Genomic DNA, 21,947 nt, shown 5'->3' with positions numbered 1-21,947 from the left:
CCTTTACTGTGCCCATCTTTGCATGAAATGTTCCCTTGGTATCTGTGATTTTCTTGAAGAGAAAGTAATAAACGGAATTTAAACATGATTCATTGTGACTTTATCTGCTAAATGCCTCAGGTCTTGGACTCCCCTTGTGTACTTGTACTTGGGAGGAGGAAATGGCAACCCACTCCAGTATTCTTGCCTGGAAAATCCCATGGACGGAGGAGCCTGGTAGGCTACAGTCCATAGGCTGGCAAAGAGTCGGACATGACTGAGCGACTTCACTTTCACTTGTGTACTTGCTACTTGCTGTGTTCAGGTATATTATAGCACTCTCCCTTATCACAGAGGAAGTTGAGCTGAACAAAAAGATACATACATCGTAAAGGCTTTTTTCCACCACTGCATGCAGAAAATCAGCCCAAGTTCCGTTTTTCTGCATCTTCCAATCTGGTGGAATTAGTCACAGATCTTTTTTGCCTTCTGTATGCAAAAAGAGTGGGCATTTGTATTCTGTTATTTAAGACTCCCCTTTGCTCAAAGTATGTTTCCAACAGGCTTTCCAGAGGATTATTGGCTGACCCTTTCCAAACCTGAAAATCTGAAGCTTGCCCCACCCAACTCACCCCAGGTTAGACAACAAAACATTGCCTCTAGAAGACCCTCATTAACATTTTCTTGTTTTCTGAGCAGGAAGGAAGAGGTAGAGTGAGAAGCTGGCAAAGATGTGGGATTTTGCCCATGCCCTTCCATTTGCACATTACTGATGGCTAATATATTAAATCTCATTGTTCCCTCTGAAAGAGACTGGCCATAAAGAACAATAGCCTGTTAACCAAGAGGCAGTTGTCCTAGACCAGAGATAGATGCCCGAGAGGTGGTGTGGAGTTCACCTAAGACAAACTTCACAATGTAGGAGGTGGCCCATTTGTCACTCTGCTTATCAGGTTCTAATTCTATTCAACCAGCACTTACTAGGTATCTCCTATGTACAAGTCTGGTAAGAGCTTCCACTCTCATATCTGTGTCTCCAGTAAAGGCTTCCTTTTACAGCTACCACTAGTAACTCTAATTCATAAATCAATCATTATTTGGTAAGAATTACTGGGTTGGATGGGCTTCCCAGGTGGTGCTAGTGGTAAAGAACCCATCTGCCAATGCAGGAGACATGAGAAACACGGGTTCAATCTCCAGGTCAGGAAGATCCCTCCTGGAGGTAGGCATGGCAACCCACTCTAATATTCTTGCCTGGAGAATCCCATGGACACAGGAGCCTGGTGGGCTACAGTCCATAGGGTAGCAAAGAGTCAGACACAACTGAAGTGATTTAGTGCATGTGCACACACATGCGCACCCACACATGCTACCCCAGCTCTGGGAGATCTCCTAACTCTCCCAGGCTCCTCCTACAGGCCAGATGTTTAACAGCAAGTTGGCTCATATCTGGCCCTATCCTGACCTTAACCACTAGGTTCCAGTACTGGAGAAGGGAAAGGCTACCCACTCCAGTATTCTGGCCTGGAGAATTCCATGGATACAGTCCATGGGGTTGCAAAGAGTCAGACATGACTGAGCGACTTTCACTTTCCAGCACTGGGGTTTTCTTTGTTCTTCCCTAATTCCCACCTTCTGGCCCAATTACTGAAACATGAACGTGCCATGTTTCCTTGGGCCATATACCTTCATCTCTTTAGTCTTTCTGACTGTATCCTGCTCCTGAAACCAAAGTCTTCATGATTGGATCTCGATATCCAGATGTTCCAGATCCTCCCTGCCTGAATCTTTACCTATTAATATGGTAATCAATTTCCCCTGTCATTTCCAGTAACTCTGGACCTTCTTCCTTTTAATCTTCCCCCAATTCAAGCTTCAGTGAGAGACAATCAAGAACTCATGAATACATATATATTTATTTAATTCATAATATAGCATTTTTGGATGGGCTGGGATATTTTAGAGGGATGAGGCTGTGTAATCCACAGATGCTCAGGTTTCTGTCACTAGGAGAGACACTATTGGTCCAGAGCTCCCAGGGCAAACAAGCCTGGGATAAAATATTTGATAAAAAATAGTCCAACAATAGTCCAATAAATATTCTAGCCAACAACAATGACATAGCATATGTCTGAAGCTGGCAGATCAGACTGTAGAAGGCAGTTTCACCTGACCTGATGGCAGTCAACCTGGCCAACCTGAAATACACAGCCAAGTACAGCCCAATGGCTGTGAGGCTGCAGTTGGCTTCAGGAATTGAAATAAGTGTGGGAGAGGTTCTCATCTGTCAGCCTCACATTCTCCATTCTGTAGAAGAAATGGTATCAAATATTTGCGCTTATCAAAAAGTCCATCCGTGGATTTCTCCATCCAGGTAGTCATATACAAATATGTAAACCATGGAAGCTTAGAAAATTCACCTAGTATACTTTAGCTGAGAAGAACATAGATGTGATTTTGTTGCAATTTGAAAGTCACTGCATCCAGAGTTTACACAATGGAATCACATGATAAAAACACATACAGATGCAGTTACTCTTACATACAAGTAGCCAGAACTCCAATGTGGCATTAAAATTTCTTTCATATTCTCAAAACATGTTTAACTTTATTGTTATTTTTGTGCTTCTTTCAATAAGACAATATAAAAAGTGAAAATAAGCATAAATTGCAGACAAAAGAATAATTTGCTAGGAGAAAGGATTGTAGGAGAACAGACTGAGGACAGCAATAATGAAAACTTATGCAGTCACCTTCCTTGAAGATGTTAAATAAAGGTCTTACTTCCTTTGTCCAACTGGGTTTAGCTAGAGGTAGTCAATGACATCTCTAATGTACCTGAAATTGCCAGAATTCTATGAAAGTCCTTAAGTTTACTGAAGTAGCTGGGATTCACCATATCCCCACCAAATACTTTTGTCACCATTTTTTTGGAACGTACTTTTCATTATTTGGCTCAGAAACTTCATTGCTTACCCCAAACCCAGTTTAATTTCCTACTTTATTCAGTAGGCTTAGCTCTGAGTGATTTTTGGCAATAACCAAAACATAAATCCACATTCAAAGAACAAAGTTTGAAGAGACTGAAAAATTATTGAAAACAATTGTGCCACATGCTCCAAATAATTCCAAACAATTCCCCAAGAGCTTTTGAGGAAGACAATACTCATTTATATGTATGAGTTCTGGGACATCTGCAAAATAGTATCAGTACAGCTCAAATGGCGTAGCCAAGCTTTTCTGCCCAGAAAACAACAAACACCAATATGGATATCAGAGTACAACAGGGAAACTTTGATTATTCATTCATTCATTCATACATTCACGCAATTAACATTAGCCAGGCAACTACTCTGTTCCACACACTATGTCAGGTGTTAAAAATACCACCACAACAAAAAAGACACAACCCCTGCCCTCAAGGTATTCACAGTCTAGGAGGGAGGATGATTCTTAATGTCAAACCTTGGTATGCATCAGAATTACCTGGGGGAGCTTGTTAAAAATGCTAAATTCCACTTATGTGCCCAGACATTTTAATTAAGTAGATCTAGGTTGGAGGTCTACTTTAAAAATCAACTGTTTTAACAAACACCAAAAATAATTCTAACAGGTGGTCTGAGGATCGCACTTTGAAAAACACTGTTATACAATGTGATTATTGCTGAGAAGGGGGCATGGTCATGGTGCCATGGGAGCTCCCAAGAGGAAAACGTAACCCAGCCTAGGGGTTCAGGAATTAAATCTATTGTGGGGCAGAAGTGGGGAAAGGTAGTCCAGGCTAGAGTCAAAAGTAGGGTGGAGACAATGAAGCTTTGTCCCGGGGCACTACAATATAAAGGCACAAAAAATGAATGGCACCGGAGACCCTGCTGCTGCTGCTAAGTCACGTCAGTTGTGTCCGACTCTGTGCGACCCCACAGACAGCAGCCCACTAGGCTTCCCCGTCCCTGGGATTCTCCAGGCAAGAACACTGGAGTGGGTTGCCATTTCCTTCTCCAATACACCGGAGATCCTAGGTTAACTTAAAGAAAATTGGAACTGGGATGGAGGTGGAGTGTTCTGCATTGACAGCATTTTCACACTATTCCCTTACTTTAAGAACAATTCCTGCTGTTTACTCTGGACATCAAAACAGTTACTAATGTCTCTATTCCAGGCCCAGAGAACAACTTGTGTAAATAGTTAAGCTTGGCTAGAGCAATCAATGTGAGGGGGAAGGTGGCAAAAGATGAAACTGTGAAAGCAAATAGGGACTTGAAAAGCCAAACTGTAAGTAACCGGGACTTTCTATTGAGTGTCAGTGAAATGTTTTATGAAGGGGTTGAAATCATCTGTTTTGTTTAAGAATTTGGGCATAGGCCCTAGAGGAGAGAGAGACCCAGAGTTAACTTAGAAATGAAAGACATCCATTTTAAAGCACTGCTACACTGTATTGGGGCTGAGGCCGAGCAAAGGAGAGTAATATTTGTTGCATACTTAGCAAAATGCCACGCTTCATAGTTAAGTATGCCATACTAATGCCATACTTAACTAAATGCCAGGTGTTGTGCTAAGCAGTTTATATGTGCTATCTTTTTTCATCTTTGCAAACAGCCTTGTGAGGTAGGTATTATTGTATAGAAGAGGAAACAGTGGCTCAAAGAAGTGAAGTACTTGCCCTGGGTCACACAGCTAGTAAATGGCAGAGGAAATCGATTATTTTAATTCAAAGGCTATGATGAGCTTTCCCACACAGCAAACTATTTCCCAGCACTGCTGAACCTTACTGAGGTTGCTTGTTTCCTGATTAGCAGTAAGTATGTAGGGTTTTTAAAACCCCAAATACTGACTTTGCCACTAGATAGGTAAGTTTGAGCCTGCCATTTGTATCTGAATCAGTCTTGCTTTCCATGTTAGGTGTACAAACAATACAAAACTTATTTAGGGGATTTTTATAGATATTTTGTCTCTCCTGCAGAATAGTAAGTCATTCGACAGCAGGAACTGTGGATTATTAATATGTCAGCTCTAGCGTGGTACCTGGCATCTAATAACTTGTTGAATGAATGAATGAATGAACATCCACCAAGGTGGTGGAAAGGAAGAGGGGGAGAAGTTTTGGCATTGTTTCAAGGCTCCAATCTGGGGGCTTGTTACAACTACCACGTTGTATGACAGTAATATTTTCACAACTCCCAAGAAGTAGACTCTTTGAAGCCGACTTAGCTCCTGAAAGGAGAGAGCTCTGGTGCTGACACTCCCAATTACAGAAGAGGAACTGACAGAAGCGTCGACCATAAAGCTTAATTCCCTTCAATGATTGCAATAAGGACTGGGTTGAAGTTTACATCTGCATTTGCCATGAAGGGGTTGGCTAAGCAAATGAATAGTGTAAACAAGATCAGAAGAATGATTATTCAACCTGTTTAAGAAAACAGACTATTCTCAGGCATTCTTAAGCACTTCAGAAGTGTTTTATCTGAAAATATAAGTCCATTTATATGGAAATAGCTGTTGCATCTACAACACTCCATTCTTACTCATTAAGTAAAGAAAGCAGGTTCCTAAAGAACCTCCATTATGCAACTCTTGTTTTTTTAAGCCTAATTCTAGTAACTGTATGCTACTTGAGACTAGTAAAACTGTATTTCTTCGAAATATTCTGTGACAGAATTTTTAACAGTTCAGACAGACCTTCTCCATTAGGTAGCACCAATGAAAGTGTGCTACACATAACACAACTACCTGGATCAATTTTCTATCCAGCAAGAGCATCTCTTGTGCAGTCTTGTCTCCCTATGTCTCCTAATCCAATCTAGAGCTCTTCCCACCATCTATGTCATTATTGCATGTGCATGTGTGTGTGAACAGAGGGAAGAAGGGAGGGATGAATGGAGGGAGGGGAGAAATGATTTTGATGTTCCCTTTAGGGGACAAAAATGGATGGTATAATTTATTTTCCCTTCCAGTATATTTCTCACTCAAATGAGTAAATTTAAAAGTTCATTATGTATATATAATTATAAAATGAATATATAATATATATTATTTATTCATTTTATATATATATTATATATACACATACATGTTTTCTTTATAATAAATCCTTGATTGTAGGTTTTCATAAAAAGCTACATATAATATGGGATCATTTGACATTTCAAAATTCTACTTGACCAAATCAGCCAGTACTAGAAAGGCTGATGAATCCCTGCTTTCTGGCTGACTAGCCCCTTGTTCAGAGCATCTTTATACATTATTTACCTAGAATTCCTTCCAATATCATTTATACTCCTAAATCACTGGGAATTTTGAATTCTTCAATGACAGAAGAATTCTCCAAATTTGTTCTCCAATGGCTTGAACCCAGACTACTCATAATTTGTTCTGAGAAACTCAATACATTAATTCAAATACAAGCTTTAATGCACAAAAATTAAATCTATAATATCTAGTTCTTTTGGATGCTTCAAATGAACTTCATTTTTGTATCCTGTATATTGGATACTAACTGAGGTTTAGGAGGGGAAGCACTGCTGAACTGGAGAGCCAGTGAATTATTACATGCTCTCTTGAAACTTAATGGCAAGCTTTCATCCCAGAAACGTAAGGGGATTCTTGAGGCCTGCAGTTGCATTCCTGCCGCTCAGGGTAATCAATAAAATCTGGGGCAGGCAAGCCAGACAGGATCATTAGGGATTTGTTCCAGATTGTGAATGTTGGACAAACGGGAAGAATGAAGGTCACATCAAAAGTATGAAGATGGAGAGAGTTAGCTGGGTCATAGAAAGACAGCATGTTGTTGTCATAATCCAGAAGGACACCCAGGCGCTTCAACTGTGGAGGCACGTCCACCAGCATTTCCTTGTTGTTATGTCTCACAACGAAGTTACTATTGCATCGCGAGAAGACCCACGAGGAGGCGTTCTTGCCAATCCATTCATTCTTGGGAGCTGATTTGTAGGCAATGCCAACTGCATACCTGTGAGACAATGGAAAGGAGATCACATCTGTTCATGATCTGAGTTATGCTAGATACCATTGGGCTTCCCTGTGGCTCAGATGCTAAAGAATCTGCCTGCAATGCAGGAGACCTGGGTTCGATCCCTGGGTTGGGAAGATCCCCTGGAGGAGGACATGGCAACCTACTCCAGTATTCTTGCCTGGAGAAGCCCATGGACAGAAGAGCCTGGCAGGTGACAGTCCATGGGGTCACAAAGAGTTGGACACAACTGAGCGACTAAGCACAGCACAGCACAGACATGATACAGGACATCTAAGCAATAGAATACACGTTTCTTCCTTAAATAGTTTACATTTAGATCCATAACAGTGATAGCACTAGAGCTTTAAAAAAAAGTTAGCAATTAGAGTGCTGTAATTTTCAACTCCTAGCTCAGTATATTTTCCATGATTTGATTTTTTAAAAACTGGAAAATTTTTCTAAGAGTGGTTTCCATCACTTGCCTTTTAACCTTGACTTACTGGTATTATATTTGTACTATCAAACTGAATCTCCCAGGAACCTAACAACAGGGGGAAAGAAAAGTTGGATCCACTCACCATGTGGAGGACCCCATGACCACCTCCCAGTAGTGGCAACCGCTGTCAATGAATATATTTCCTGCTGCCCCATAGCACCCAGTGCCACTAAACCTCTCTGGGGTATGGCTCTTCTTCAGAGAGCTTTCTTCCTTTTCCATCTGCAATCCATCATTGGAAATCTTCAACTTCTTGTGAGTCATTTTGGGATCCAGTTTAAAGGGTTGGCCTGAAAAATAAAGTAGGAAAAAAAAAAGAAAATACATGAGAAAGTATGTAAGAATTCTCTCCTGGTTCTGCACTATCAGAGGAACCTCGACATAATGATCATTTTTTTTTTTTTATAATGATCATTCTTGAGTCAGTGAAAGCTGACTGGTGTTTGGATTATATGAAAGAAGCAGGACAGAAGCCACTGTTTTCAATAAAATAAAAATAAGCTGTCCCCCCCTTCATAGACTGTCAAATTAAAAGGGGGTCTCAAGGTCTCCTATTCTCAAATAACTTTTGTACATTGCTTTATTTCAGTGGGTGGTTTGGGATTTGAGCAGATTTTAGGGAAAGGAGTATTTCAGGTAAGGCAAAGTGGGGATAGATGAGATAATTGCTGCTTGGTGGCAGAACAAAAAACCTGAGAATAACTCAACTATAGGACAAATTGTTTTGCCCTCTAATTACTGGGATGTAAAAAAAGCAGAGACATTACTTTGCCAACAAAGGTCCGTCTAGTCAAGGCTATGGTTTTTCCAGTGGTCATGTATGGATGTGAGAGTTGGACTGTGAAGAAAGCTGAGCACCGAAGAATTGATGCTTTTGAACTGTGGTGTTGGAGAAGACACTTGAGAGTCCCTTCGACCGCAAGGAGATCCAATCAGTCCACCCTAAAGGAGATCAGTCCTGGGTGTTCATGGAAGGACTAATGCTGAACCTGAAACTCCAGTACTTTGGCCACCTCATGTGAAGAGTTGACTCATTGGAAAAGACCCTGATGCTGGGAGGGATTGGGGGCAGGAGGAGAAGGGGACGACAGAAGGTGAGATGGCTGGATGGCATCACTGACTCGATGGACATGAGTTTGAGTAAACTCTGGGAGTTGGTGATGGACAGGGAGGCCTGGCGTGCTGTGATTCATGGGGTCGCAAAGAGTTGGAAACGACTGAGCGACTGAACTGAACTGAACTGAAATGACATCTAATAGGTCACTTTGTTAGAGTGATTGTTGCATCATCAATAATTAGAGAAAATATCTGTTGTGTTGGATCATTCCCAACAAAGAATTCCTTAAAGTCATATGACAAAAGCAGTTAGTTACTAGGAGCCAACATCTGGGTATGGCAAGAGCTGTATAATACAAAACACGTCTGACAGACACCGTTGGTCAATGTAACACCCACCCACTACTTTTTTTTCTCTTACCTGCTTTTACTATAGAGGCAAGAAAAGCTAAATACTCAAGCTCCTAGCCTCCCTTGCTGCTAGGGGTGACTAAGAAGATGGAAGCAGAGGTCAGGTGGGGTGGGGAAACTTCTGGGAAAATGCCTACATTCTTGGTAAAAGAGATAGTCAATGCATGTACCAGTGTTTTCCCCCTTCTTTCTATCTTGAAAAGAAATATGTCATCTGGAGGTTGCAGTGGCCAGGTTGGGACTTATTGCCAGGTTAGCAATAAGCCAACACACAAAGGGAGGAGGAGTCTTGGTCTTTTATGACAGGCACCAGCCCTGAACTGCCTACCTCTGAGCTTCTTGCTATATGAAAGAGAGAAAAAAATACAATTTGTTTAAGCTGCTCACAAATAATATTTGTCAAGCTAAATTAGTTGGATTTTTCTGTCAAAAAGCATTCCTAACAGGTTTGGCTTCTCTGAAGGAGAATTTTACCAGATTATTACAAACAGTACTCTTTTACTCAGTTGCACCCCAAGTATGGAGGCAGAGTGCAGAGAAAAATCTTCACTGGACATTCCTGGTGGGCCAGCGATTAAGAATCTGTCTGCCAAGGCAGGGGACATGGGTTTGATCCCTGGCCTGGGGAGATTCCACATGCTATGGGGCAACTAAGCCTGCCAGCCACAACTACTGAGCCTGCATGTTGCAACTAGTGAAGCCATGCACCTAGAGCCTGTACTCTGCAACAAGAGAAGCCACTACAATGAGAAGCCCGTGCATGGCAACTAGAGAACAGCCCCAGCTCACCACAACTAGAGAAAGCCCATATGCAGCAATGAAAACCCAGCACAGTCAAAAATAAATAAACAAAAACATTTCTTCACTAACATCCTCCCAAGCCACCAGCTGTTTTCTGTATATCTCTGTGTCCACACACCTCCCAGGGGCAAAAACAACCCCTCTGGCCCAAAGCACATAATCCAACAGCAAAGCTTCTCTACTTGGTGCCTCTGCCCTCTTACACTGCTGTAGGAGGTGCCAGTGTCAGACTAAGAGTACTCGCTGCTTAGGAGGGCAAAGCTGCTCTCTCCTTTTGCGATCACAACGTACTGTTTGTCTTGAGTCGGGTAGGTTCACTGTTCCGGCTGCCTGCTTGGTTTATGGCTTTAACAATGAAGATGTAGCGTGTTCCACTCTGCAGTCCGTGGACTGTGTAATGGTTCTGTTTGATGTTGGGCACGATCATCCAGCTATCCACAGAATTATACAGGCCTGTAATGTGGGGAAAGCAAGGATGTTAATGTAAAAAGGCAGGATGAGAAGCACACTGAGTATTCATCATAAGCCCCCCAAAGCAAATTTCATTTTGTTTTGAGTCGTGGAAGACATAGGGAGATGAATCCCATCTGCTTCTTTTCTCCCACGGAGCTAAGCTTATGCCAGGCTCCTTGCCTCTGGTAATTGAATGTAACCACTGGTGAAAAGTTACTTCAATTTTCTGCCAAAGAATACAGGGAAAACTTCTACACAAAATCACAGAATCGTGTCTTTCATAGCATTTCTAGATCTTTACCCCAAAGGTTCAATCCTCTGAGATCTGAGTCTGACTCTCGAATGGGTAGAGCAGAACAGAATAATAAGGAATCTCAGAGCCAAAAGGCCAACTAGACACCGTATTTCCCTTGTTTTACAAATAGGAAACTAAGAAGGAAAGTGACTTGCCCAAGGCCACAGAGAGCTGAGAGTGGCGCTGAATAGAACCCTGGTCTCTTTAACCTAGTTCAGTGTTCTCTCCACTACACTGCTCCACAATCATGGAGCAAACAATGTTCCTTTGTCACTGCAAGGTAGCAAAGCTTGCAAGGCTTATGATTCAGCTCTCCCACACTATCCTCACCCTTGCTTCCAATCCTGGTGGGCTCCAAGGTGTCACAGGGAAGCCAAGGAGATGACACGATAGTCAAAGTGAAATAGCATCTCCTTACTTGACACTACTTATTTTACCCCTCCCCATTTCTGATTCCAATACTCATTTGAGGTTGGGCAGTCCAGGAACACATTTGTTGTCTGGAACCTTCTTCCCTCCCAAGTAGGGAAAGGGACCAGAGATCTAGGTTTCTGCTTTTGAAACTCTTTAGACCATAAACATTGACTTAAACAGATAAAAATATACATAATTAAAAACAAACATGTATTTAGCTAAGTTTTGATAAAAGAGGGATAGACATTCCAGTCTGTGAATTTACACTTATCTCTTCTGTTATCTGCTTTTCACTTTACCACTTTTTAACCATAATTCTACCAGAGGATGGAAAAGAAAGGGCAGGGGAAATGACTGGTGGATCTAGTTATTTCTATGCAGCTTTAGTAAAGATTAAAAATGAAATAATAATAACTGATTTGAAAAAGATATGATCAGGAAGGTTTTGTAATTAATTTGGGGGGAGGTAGAAGTCTAAATTAAAACTAGAAAAAGAAGCATAATGGAGTACAAACAGATATGCTATAGAAAGAAGAATAATTGGTGGCAATGTTCACTGATTCTCATGAAATGACAATAAGGATGAAGGCCAGAAAAAAAATGTTGGAGGGCTTGACTACCAATGTATCAAAGCACAGTATTAGTCATAAACTACATATTAAATTTTAACAGTAGGAGGGAAATATATGATCTTTCAGGTATGCTTCTAACAATACAAAACAAAAAATCAAAAGAGAAAACAATCTTCACAAAGAAGTATTATGCAGCTATGAAAAAAGAAGGTGGGAGATTTCTATGAACTGGTAATGGAATGATTTCCAAGATATGCTGCTAATTTTAAAAAGAAAATCACAAAAGGGTATAAGTAGTATGCTACCTTTTTCATGCAAGAAAGAAAGGCAAAATAGAAAACCTACATATATTTGCTTAGATTTACAAAGCAATAATAACAACAGGAAAGAAAAACCAGAAAATAATGAAGCTGGTTACATACAAGGGATGGGGGTAGGGGAAGAGGATTAAAAGAATACAAGAGAGAATGACACTTCTCTGAGTATACCTTTTTTTTTCATATCTTTCCCTTTCAGAAAAGTTGCTTTAGAAATTTAAAAAATGTAAATGACACCAATATGAATGGTAAGAGTAGGGTCTAAAACTGAAAGCAAACAAACCAAATGAAGCCACTTGCATTTCAAATATCAAGAATCACAGAAAAGGGCAAGAGGAGAACTGTCAATAGATGCTCCAGTATTGCTTGTTTTTGTAGTGGTATGGGCAATGCCATTCTGAAACTATTTCAGATATGCTACGGGATTGAGCAAATGAGTATATGTGCTGATGCTGTTGGGAGCCAGGGTTCTCACTGTGGAAGTAGGAACATCCAAGTATGAAATGGGGGGTGGCAAGAAAGAGCCTGTGGGAATGGGCTGGAGATATTGCTATGAACTCATTATTTCTAAAATGTGTATGTGTATGTGCATACATGCATGCACATACGTTAAGTATATGGGTACATATATTATGTGTGAATATGTATATGTACATGGGTGTATTGTGTGTGTATTTTTCTAGTACCCAGGTCTTGGTCTCTAATAACATCCTGCCATGAAAAGGGACCAGGGTTCCTTGGAAAAATGGCTGATTTCAAGGCTGGGGCAGGTATGGTCTAAAATTAGCCAATAACCTTTTGTTATGTTGCAAAGTAAGGAAGTGCTCGAGAAAATGATGGCAGAATATAAGGACTCAGGAGTCAGCTTAAAAGGCTCCAACTGGCTAAATTTGGGTGATCTGAGCACCAAAATAAGTAAGGGCAGTAAAGAATTATAAACGAATGAAAAAAGAGAATTCATGAGTCCATGCTGAGAAGTAAAAATGTAAACAAATGAAGGATGAGACTTTTGCTTACAGTAGAATGCAGAGTGGCAACCTGTAAATGTGGGATGGGATGCTCACTTGGAAAAATCATTATTTTGCCATCATCAGAGTAAAGTTTGGATCAGGTGAGAATTATTGACTGATGCTAAAAGAGGAAGTAGGATGGATTTGATGAGGAAGCAGGATATTTTTATGGCCTTAAAGTATCACTGCACAGATTGATTATTAGTTGCAAAAGGAAAAATAGTAACTATGCAGAGAAGAAATCAGATAACACCTTTGATCAGGTGATCAAAATCAGCATCACCAATGAAAGGCATGTACACATTGTGTGTCTCTTTTTTGTGTGTGTGTCTCTTGATGTGATGTCCTAAGGAAAACACATCACTTACATGATGGAAGCCAAAAATGCATAATCTGAATATAATCATGAGGAAACATCAGACAAACTCAAGGAACAGCATAATAAACAAACAAAAGGGCACTTTAAAAAAGAATAACAATGTCATTAAAGACAAAGAAAGGCTGAGGAAATGTTCCAAATTAAAGGATGCTACAAATATGACAATTAAGTCCAGTACCTGATTTTAGACTATATAGGACAATATTGGGTTCTATATGTCATAAAATATATTATTGGGTCAATGGTCAAGACTGGAATATGAATGGTGGATTAGTTAAAAGCACTGCATTAACGTCATATCTGTTAAAGTTAATAACTGTACTGTGGATACATAAGAGAATTTCTTTATTCTTAGGAAACACATACTGAAGAATTTAGGAGTGAAAAGCCATGACGTATGCAATTTACTCTTAAATGGTTCAGAAAAAAACACAATAATAGAGAATGTTAGCAAATGATAAAGGAAATGGGATAAAATATTAACAATAGGTGAATCTGGGTGAAGAGTATATGGGTTTCCTTTGCACTAGTCTTGCACACTTTTCAGTAATTTTGAAATCATTTCTAAATTTTAAAAGGTAAATATATGATCCTCTGGGTATCACTGAGACTTAGTGAGATGGGATTTATCACTTATTTATGGTAATGGAAGTATACACCTTGTTCAAAAGGAAAAGACCACAATATGGAAATCCATGAACCTGAGTGTAAATGGGCATAGAGAGCATTTGCATGAGAACAAGACTGAGGGGAGATAGAAGTTAATCTTTGTGACAGTATGTTACAGACCGCCTGGCAGCCAGAAGTTATAGCCAGTTGCTTTTATAATACAAAATGCAAAACTGAAACAGAGGAAAGAAATACAGTAATGGGGAAGACCATTATCCAAACATCTGTTGGAATTTTCATTCAGCCAACAGCATCATCTGAAACACTATTGGCCTATGACCATTTCAAATCTTACATAAAGTGGGAAGAAAGTTCAAAATATAGGAGAAAAGCTGAAAAAAATAAAGAGAACTATTTCTCCAGACAAAATTCTAACAAACAAGGAAGAAATTTCTGGTTAAAGAAAATGTGGAGTTTGACTATTTTAAGATTCTTCATATAAGTGGTATCATGTAGTATTTGTCCTTCTGTGTCTGGCTTATTTCATTTAGCACAATGCCCTCCAGGTTCATCCATGGTATTGCATGTGGCAGGATTTCCTTCTTTTTAAAGGCTTAATAATATTCCATTTTATGTATATATCACATTTTCTTTATCCATTCATCTGTTGATGGACAGCTTTTTATATGTCAATCACACCTCAATAAAGTGGTTTTTAAAAGAGAAAATGTAGGGAAACCTCAAGGGAAAGTAGCTCTCACAAACAGAGTTTAGTCAACAGTGGCAGGCCAGACAAGCATGTAGGACTGGAATCTTCATGAATATTTATTCTGAGTAAAATAGTTTCAACTTATCTGTCCAGTGCCATCCAAAACTTTGCTTCAGGGTTCTGTCTTTGTCTCTGTCCTATTACACTTTTCCATCAATGATCAAAGGAGGAAGACAGAGAAGGCAGGCTGGGAGGGAAGGTAAATATATTGGGAGGCAGAAACTCCCCCCAAAAAATTTAGCTGGCTTGGTAAGGAGTCAGAACTAACCAGATAAAAATGTCCCTAGGAATAAATTCAAGATGTCGTATTTCAGTTTAAACACTCAATTGTATAGGAATGGGATTTGGAGTGCCTAGGGATTTCAGCTTACTATATGTTCAGTCAACACGATAGTCAATGTGGCTGCTAGAAAAAAGGTATGGGGTAAGGGGATATCAGCTAATACACAAAAGCAATAATTCAGCTATCCTCCATGGACTAGGACTAATTGGTAGCTAGTTTAATTCAAGAGGCATTAAGCTTAAAGTTTGAAAGGCTTGGGTTCAAATCATGATTCCCTCAGTTTGTAGCTCTGTGACCTTGGACAACTCATTCAACTTGAGACTCGATTTCTATGTCTATAATTTTACAATTATAAAATAATTAATATCATCTATTTCATAAGGCTAAGGAAGAAGTCATGAGGACCAAATGAGATAACATATATGGGAGTGTCTGTAAATGGAAACACATACCTATGTAAATTACTATTATTATTATTCACTAGGAGGAAGTCTTGGGCCTTTTATAAGGAAGCACTGACAATTATTTATAGCTGCACAACAACTGAATGGGCTATTTTGCTAGAATTCCATTACTGGAAATGTTTGAGCAGAGACAGAACAACCACCTACAAGGTATGTGGTAGAAGGGAAGATGATTTGACTAGATGACTTCCTAGGTCCCTTCCAATTCTAAAGTGCTATGATCCTATCACTATTAAGACTTATCCTTTAAGCTTTTCTTTACAAAGGACTATCTATCCTTGAAAATAGAGGTAACAGCCTTTTGATCTTTGTCACTCCTTGGACTTATTCTCAACTCCCAGGAGACCACTGCTCTCCCCATATCAGGAAAGAAAAGCACAGTTACTGGCTTTAAGACTTTCCAGAGCAGGAGAGGCCACTGTAAACATGTGTGTTGGGGAGGCCTTAGCATTTTTCAGCTTCACAACCTGAACAAACACCCAGGAACGCAGCTACCAGGACCAAGTGGCTTAGGTTGGAGCTGCACGAGGCAAGTGTTTTTTTTGAGCTGGACCCCAAATGTCCTCTCACCTCCCCACCCCACCATGTGGCCCTAAATTGTCACAAGATGGGAAAAGGAAGCCCTTTCAGGAGGGTTTCATCAGAAAAACTCCTCTCACACAGGTCTGTGAAGTCAGACACAGAAGCACAAACACAAGATTAAAGGAAAATACTAATTTGCAGCTATGCAGATGCAACCTTAGCGTGCAAGTTGGTTCCAATCTTGAATTCAGCTTTAATTTTGCTTTCATTTCCATTTTCTCCAGCAGGTTGAGGGGAATTTGCAGCTTGAGTTAAGGTCCTATGTCTTGTTCCAATTCATCAGAAGGTAAAACCATAACATGTGAGCTAAATGACTGCTTTCAGAACATCTTTCATTTGGTGGCTCGCTGATGCACTTTTATATTTGTTGTAATTTTTGAAGGAAAGGAAGAAGGGATAGGGGGAAGAGTGACAGAGGCAGGAGGCTTGTCACTTATTCACTGATACAAATGGGTACAGTAAAGGAAGTGGTAGTCTTTGAATGTAATGTTTTTTACCATGATAATGAAGTGGAAGAAGAGTCAAGAAGAGAGATGTTCACACACATAGAATCAGCAATGATTGTGACTTAACTACTTAGGAACGAATTCTGAGCTGTGTTCTGATTTCAGAGAGTGGAGTGACATGGATTAACTCAAGAAAGGCTAAGGATTACATAAACAAATGGGAGTGGCCCCAATGACTGCCCAGCAAGGAAATACACAACTTGCTTGTCACCCATCAGTAAGATCTTTGCAATGTGCTGGGGGAGCTTGTACTGTCTATACAACACTATACTAAACAACCTAACATGTCTTACAAACACTTGCCTCGTGGCGCCCCGGCCAATCTTGAGCAGCTTACTGCTTCCTTACATTTCCTTATCTCTGGCCACAGGCCCCAACTACACCATGACTTACTGATGAAGTTAGCCTGGCCAGTGAATATGGTGTACTGAAGCTCATAGGAGCTGATGCTGAACTCATCATCCGAGATCCAGTGGACCGTAATGGTGTCATGGGAGGCAGTACAGAGTTCCTCTCGGATAGATGGTGGGTTGGGGGCTGTAACGAAAGGTGGAAAAGAAGGTAAGGAAAACATACTCTCTGTTATGGCATTTTATAATGTGTTACTCTTGCTAACCAACCCAACATTTCCTGGAAAGGAGGTTTTCTTAAAAAGAAGCTTTAGATTGCACATACCACACAACCTGAAGTCAAGTGCTGAGACCTCAAGTTCCCCTAACCACTTTTGCTTCAATGATATAGGGATTTTAGGCAAAGATCTAAGCCTAAGTTACTCAGTAGACCCATTGTCTACTCAGCCTGCACTAACACATACATAGCTATTAGAATAATGCAGTCATGTGTTTCCTTATTATATGGCCTTCAATCTATTTTCTTTTTATTTCAAAATAAGATGTATTATATATTTTGGCAGTATTAATAGGGATTATTTGTGCAAATTAATATGAGTTTCCTCATCTGTAAAATGGGGATGATAATTAACCTCACAGATTCCTTGTAAGGATCATGATGTAAAATTAATATATAGTGTCTGGCTTAAAGGAGATGCTCCATCAATGACACCTATTTTAATATAGTAACAAAGATAACTACAAACACAAAGCTATTGTGTGTGTATATTTCCTCATGAAATGATCATTCAAACATCCTGAAGGCAGTCAGTATTTTTAACAGACAAGTTGTTGCCCTCATTTTCTAAAATTCTCTCTGCACGTCAGATATTTCTTACATTTTTCTTCCTATTCTGCTAATTCCTAAATTTCCTTACAAGTATTTGGGTGGTACCTGTACCCATGTGAAAAATTCTCTAATATTCTTTAATTACCACCCGAGTTCTACCCCTATAACAGGTGACATTATATTACTGACAGGCTTGTAAGGAGAAAACCATCAGCAACTTCTTGTTTTTTACCTTTAAGTAGGGATGGTGTGTATACCCATTCTGTCCTTGGAAATATTTGACAAATCATTTCTATTTTATGTTACATGAATTAAAATATATTATATCTAAAAAGATATATGTATCATTTTAAAGATTATAAAGGCATTTTTATATTTATAAAGGCCTTTTCAGATTATTTTAAAGTAAAAGCCTACCAAAAGAAAAGGACTAAAATGGAAAGGAAAGCACAGTATTTTCACACCTGTTAAATAATCTAGCCCCTCCAGCAGTTTCTTTTCTCTGGAAAAATCTAAAGCAAAGTTTTCAAAGGCATCATTAAAATTGATGTCTGGAATCAGAACTTGAGAAGATGCAGTTGCCATAGCGACCCTGAAAGAGAGAAAAGTGTATCAATATACATCAAAATAGATTTGCAACCTTTATCCAATGTTTGATTTCTGGTTTAACAAGGTGAAGATAAATGACTGGTAGGACTTGATTAAAATGAAAAATATCTGTCCTTTCCCAATGGAAACCATTTAAATTTTAATCATCAGGAACCAATTAAGGGTTATACCATATTTATTCACATATGTTCATTCCTCAAACACACTCCCCCATCCTGTCTTAATTTGGAGAAGTAAATACAGGATTTTTTTCCCTCTGCATCATTTTCCATCTGGCAGGCAGCATCAAAACTAGACCTCTGAAAGCTTGGTGACAGAAGTTTGAGATTTTTTTTCTACCCCTCTATTCTTTTAAATGTTAATCAATAAGCCAGCATGCTAGGGCTTGGTTAAAATCTTCCCCTAAATACTATACTTTGTTTGATCTTTTATAACATTTACATTTAATTTTATTGCTCTCTAGTTATATAATGCTATGCTAGTTTTATCTCCCTAACTAATTGTAAGAGTCTCAAAAGCGGGATCTGCATTTTATACCATGGTTCCTAACGCAGTGTTGGACACATAGAGAATAAATAATTGTTGAATGACTAACAACGACACCACAAATGGTAACTTTTATTGAGCATTCAGTATGTATAAGACACCATGCATGCACTTTACACACATTATCCAAGTTACTCCTTACCATAACCCTGTGTAGCAAATGTTATTTCCATTTTGTAAATGAGACATAGTAAGGTTAAGGAACTTGCTCAAGGTCACACAAGGGTTAGAAAAAAAGAAATATAACTGAACCCATGTTCCCTGGATTCTAAACTCTATACCCTTAACCATATAGACAGCTTTTTTTTTTTTTTAATTAAGGTATATTTTTACATACCTCAGCAATTCTCAAAATTTATTCCACATCAGAATTATCTCTGAGCTTTGATTGAAACATACATGTTTAGGCCCTGTGCCTGACCTGAATCAGAGCCAATGAGAATTCTGGAGAGTGCAAATAACGGTATGGAAAGAAACATTAACTTGGCAACAATATGCACCTTAGAGTAGAGAAAAGAGGCACTGAATGTAGGACTACCAGAGAGGAAACTTGTATGGTGAACTAGTTATAAGGGGATGAGGAGTTAAAGAAATAAATCTCCTCATGCATGGATATCCTGTTACACGTCTATGACAATAGCTTTTGGCTGTTTCTGAAAATAGAGATGTTGTGGGAATAAATTTCAGGCCAGGATAAACAGGTGAAAGACTAATATAATGAGAGCCCCTGAAGCATTTTAGGCAGAGGAGTGATGAGTGCAAATTTATATTTCAAGAACAATACTCCAGCTGCAGTGGATGGACTGGAAGTGGTCAAAACTAGAGGCAGATCAGGTTTTTCAGGTGTCTAGGAATAAGCAGAAAGTAAAGTGGTGACAGGAGAAGTATAGACATATAAAACAGAAAGTTAATTCATAAACATGAAAATGAATAGCCAACAAATATATTTAAAATCCCAACTACATGACAAATCAAAGAAATGTAAAGTAAAATGAGATAGCATTTATGATTATAAATAAAGGCATCATAGCAGCTTTTTATGTCTCTATTAAACAAGCCTACATATTTTTATTAGGACTGAAAATGACTCAGATTTTGGAGGCCAAATTTAGCATTACATGAGAAAATAGGTTCAAATGCAAATATTCTTTGATATCACAGTTCTAATTCATAAATATTTTTTAGTCTATGATTTTGGTTTTAATTCTTAAGCCTTATGATCACATAATTTACAAAGCTTGTGCTGCTGGTATATCTCCTGTAATTTAATCCTTCTGAGTTGGCTAAAGCACCATTACTAATCACACATATACAGTAGTTCTACAGTTGTATGTTGTTTTTGGATAGCTGTTTAAAAGACAATCCTGAATTATAACTTGGTCTGATTTAGTAAAGCAAAGTTTGCTACTGTATCTTGTCATGCTGAATTTTAAAAACATCTGACCTTATAGATTATCTATAAAAATGGATAATCTATAAACAGCTTAAATATTCTTTATTTAGCATTATACATAAACCACACTAAAATGTCTTTCATTAACTACAGGGCAACATTTTAGATACAGAGAATTTTAATTAAATTGGCATGTACTGTGCTTAGTCACTCAGTTGTGTCCAATTCTTTGCGACCCCATAAACTGTAGCCCGCCAGGCTTCTCTGTCCATGGGATTCTCCAGGCAAGAATACTGGAGAAGTTTGCCATGCCCTCCTCCAGGGGATCTTCCTAGCCCAGGGATAGAACTCAGGTCTCCCACATTGCAGGCAGATTCTTTACCATCTGAGTCACCAGGGAAGCCCAAGAATACTGGAGTGGGTAGCCTATCCCTTCTCCAGGGGAATCTTCCTGACCCAGGAATCAACCTGTGGTTTCCTGCATTGCAGGCAGATTCTTTACCAACTGAGCTGTCAGTCATTAGTAAGGGGGAAGGAATAACTCTCTGTCTCTCAGTTAAAATTTCACTTTAACTGAAGTCCTGGTTCTTAATACATAACAATGATTAATTGTGGGGAAGAATTTCAGACCCTGTGAGAGAGACCAGTGAGAAAGATATTTAGGTTATGTAGATTATTCTCAAGCCATACCAGAGTTAGCTTTTTTTGTTGTTGTTATTTTTATTTTTATTTTGTTATTTTTATTTTGTTATTAACAGTAAGCTGGTACCAGAATGGAATTTGGTCTTCTCTTTGTTTAGAGAACAAAGTTTTCTTAGAATGCAGCTTTTGATAACAGATTATGATTGTCTTTGCCTTTAAGTGATTTATATTTGTTTTTAAAATCTTTTTGTTACTTTGGTGAAGTAAATAAACATTATTTATGATTATGTTACATGTAGACAAAGTTCATTCTGCTTCTACAAAAAAATAACCCCTCACAGCTAGGATTTTGCTATCTTGATGTCCTTAAAACATGGCAATAGTCTGCTCCTAAATCAGGAAATTAAAAATGGAGAAACAACAGTTAAAAATCCAAGAGCCAGGGCTATGGGGAATTCAAGATGGCCACTTGGCTTTTCCCTGGCTCCCTGACAGACCTCATTTTTATTTGATGGGTTAAAGCCTTCCCTGGCTATAGTGTTATGTACTCACAATGAGTTCTCAAAAAAAAATTATGTTTCACTGAATATTAAGTTCTAGTTTTGTTAATTAAGGTCTGTGCTTACTAAGACGCACTTCTGAGACTCACTTGTTATGTTATATTGTTAATATGTTATCTGTTAATATATCATTAATATGTTACATGTAATATGTTATATTGTTATGTTATATAAAGATGATGCTGTGAAGGTGCTATACTCAAAATGCCAGCAAATTTGGAAAACTCAGCAGTGGACACAGGACTGGAAAAGGTCAGTTTTCATTCTAATCCCTAAGAAAGGCAATCCCAAAGAATGCTCAAACTACTGCACAATTGCACTCATCTCACACGCTAGCAAAGTAATACTCAAAATTCTCCAAGCCAGGCTTCAACAATACGTGAACCATGAACTTCCAGATGTTCAAGCTGGTTTTAGAAAAGGCAGAGGAACCACAGATCAAATTCCCAACATCCGATGGATCATCAAAAAAGCAAGAGAGTTCCAGAAAACATCTATTTCTGCTTTATTGATTATGCCAAAGCCTTTGACTGTGTAGATCATCACAAACTGTAGAAAATTCTTCAAGAGATGGGAATACCAGACCACCTGACCTGCCTCTTGAGAAATCTGTACGCAGGTCAAGGAGCAACAGTTAGAACTGGACATAGAACAA

General features: G+C 39.0%; 1 protein-coding gene across 6 annotated transcripts in view; it reads right to left on the bottom strand.

The window, feature by feature from the left end:
- Nucleotides 1-1,873: 1,873 nt before the first annotated feature.
- Nucleotides 1,874-21,947, bottom strand: part of MID2 (midline 2) — a 108,093-nt gene continuing 88,019 nt past the window's right edge. For 5 of the 6 annotated variants that reach the window (XM_043895607.1, XM_043895610.1, XM_043895606.1 and 2 more), the window contains exons 6-10: nucleotides 18,007-18,134; nucleotides 16,667-16,900; nucleotides 10,002-10,163; nucleotides 7,525-7,732; nucleotides 1,874-6,943 (exon numbers count right to left, since the gene is read on the bottom strand). In XM_043895607.1, the coding sequence (XP_043751542.1) occupies nucleotides 6,541-6,943; nucleotides 7,525-7,732; nucleotides 10,002-10,163; nucleotides 16,667-16,900; nucleotides 18,007-18,134 (1,135 nt within the window). In that variant the 3' untranslated portion in view covers nucleotides 1,874-6,540. The remainder of the gene's footprint in view (nucleotides 6,944-7,524; nucleotides 7,733-10,001; nucleotides 10,164-16,666; nucleotides 16,901-18,006; nucleotides 18,135-21,947) is intronic. The other variant, XM_043895605.1, reaches the window with a different exon arrangement.

The sequence above is a fragment of the Cervus elaphus genome, chromosome X, assembly GCF_910594005.1.
Source record: "Cervus elaphus chromosome X, mCerEla1.1, whole genome shotgun sequence".
NCBI classification, from domain to species: Eukaryota; Metazoa; Chordata; class Mammalia; order Artiodactyla; family Cervidae; genus Cervus; species Cervus elaphus.
The sequence above is the reverse complement of the archived record's forward strand: the minus strand, read 5'-3'. Positions and strand labels throughout refer to the sequence as shown.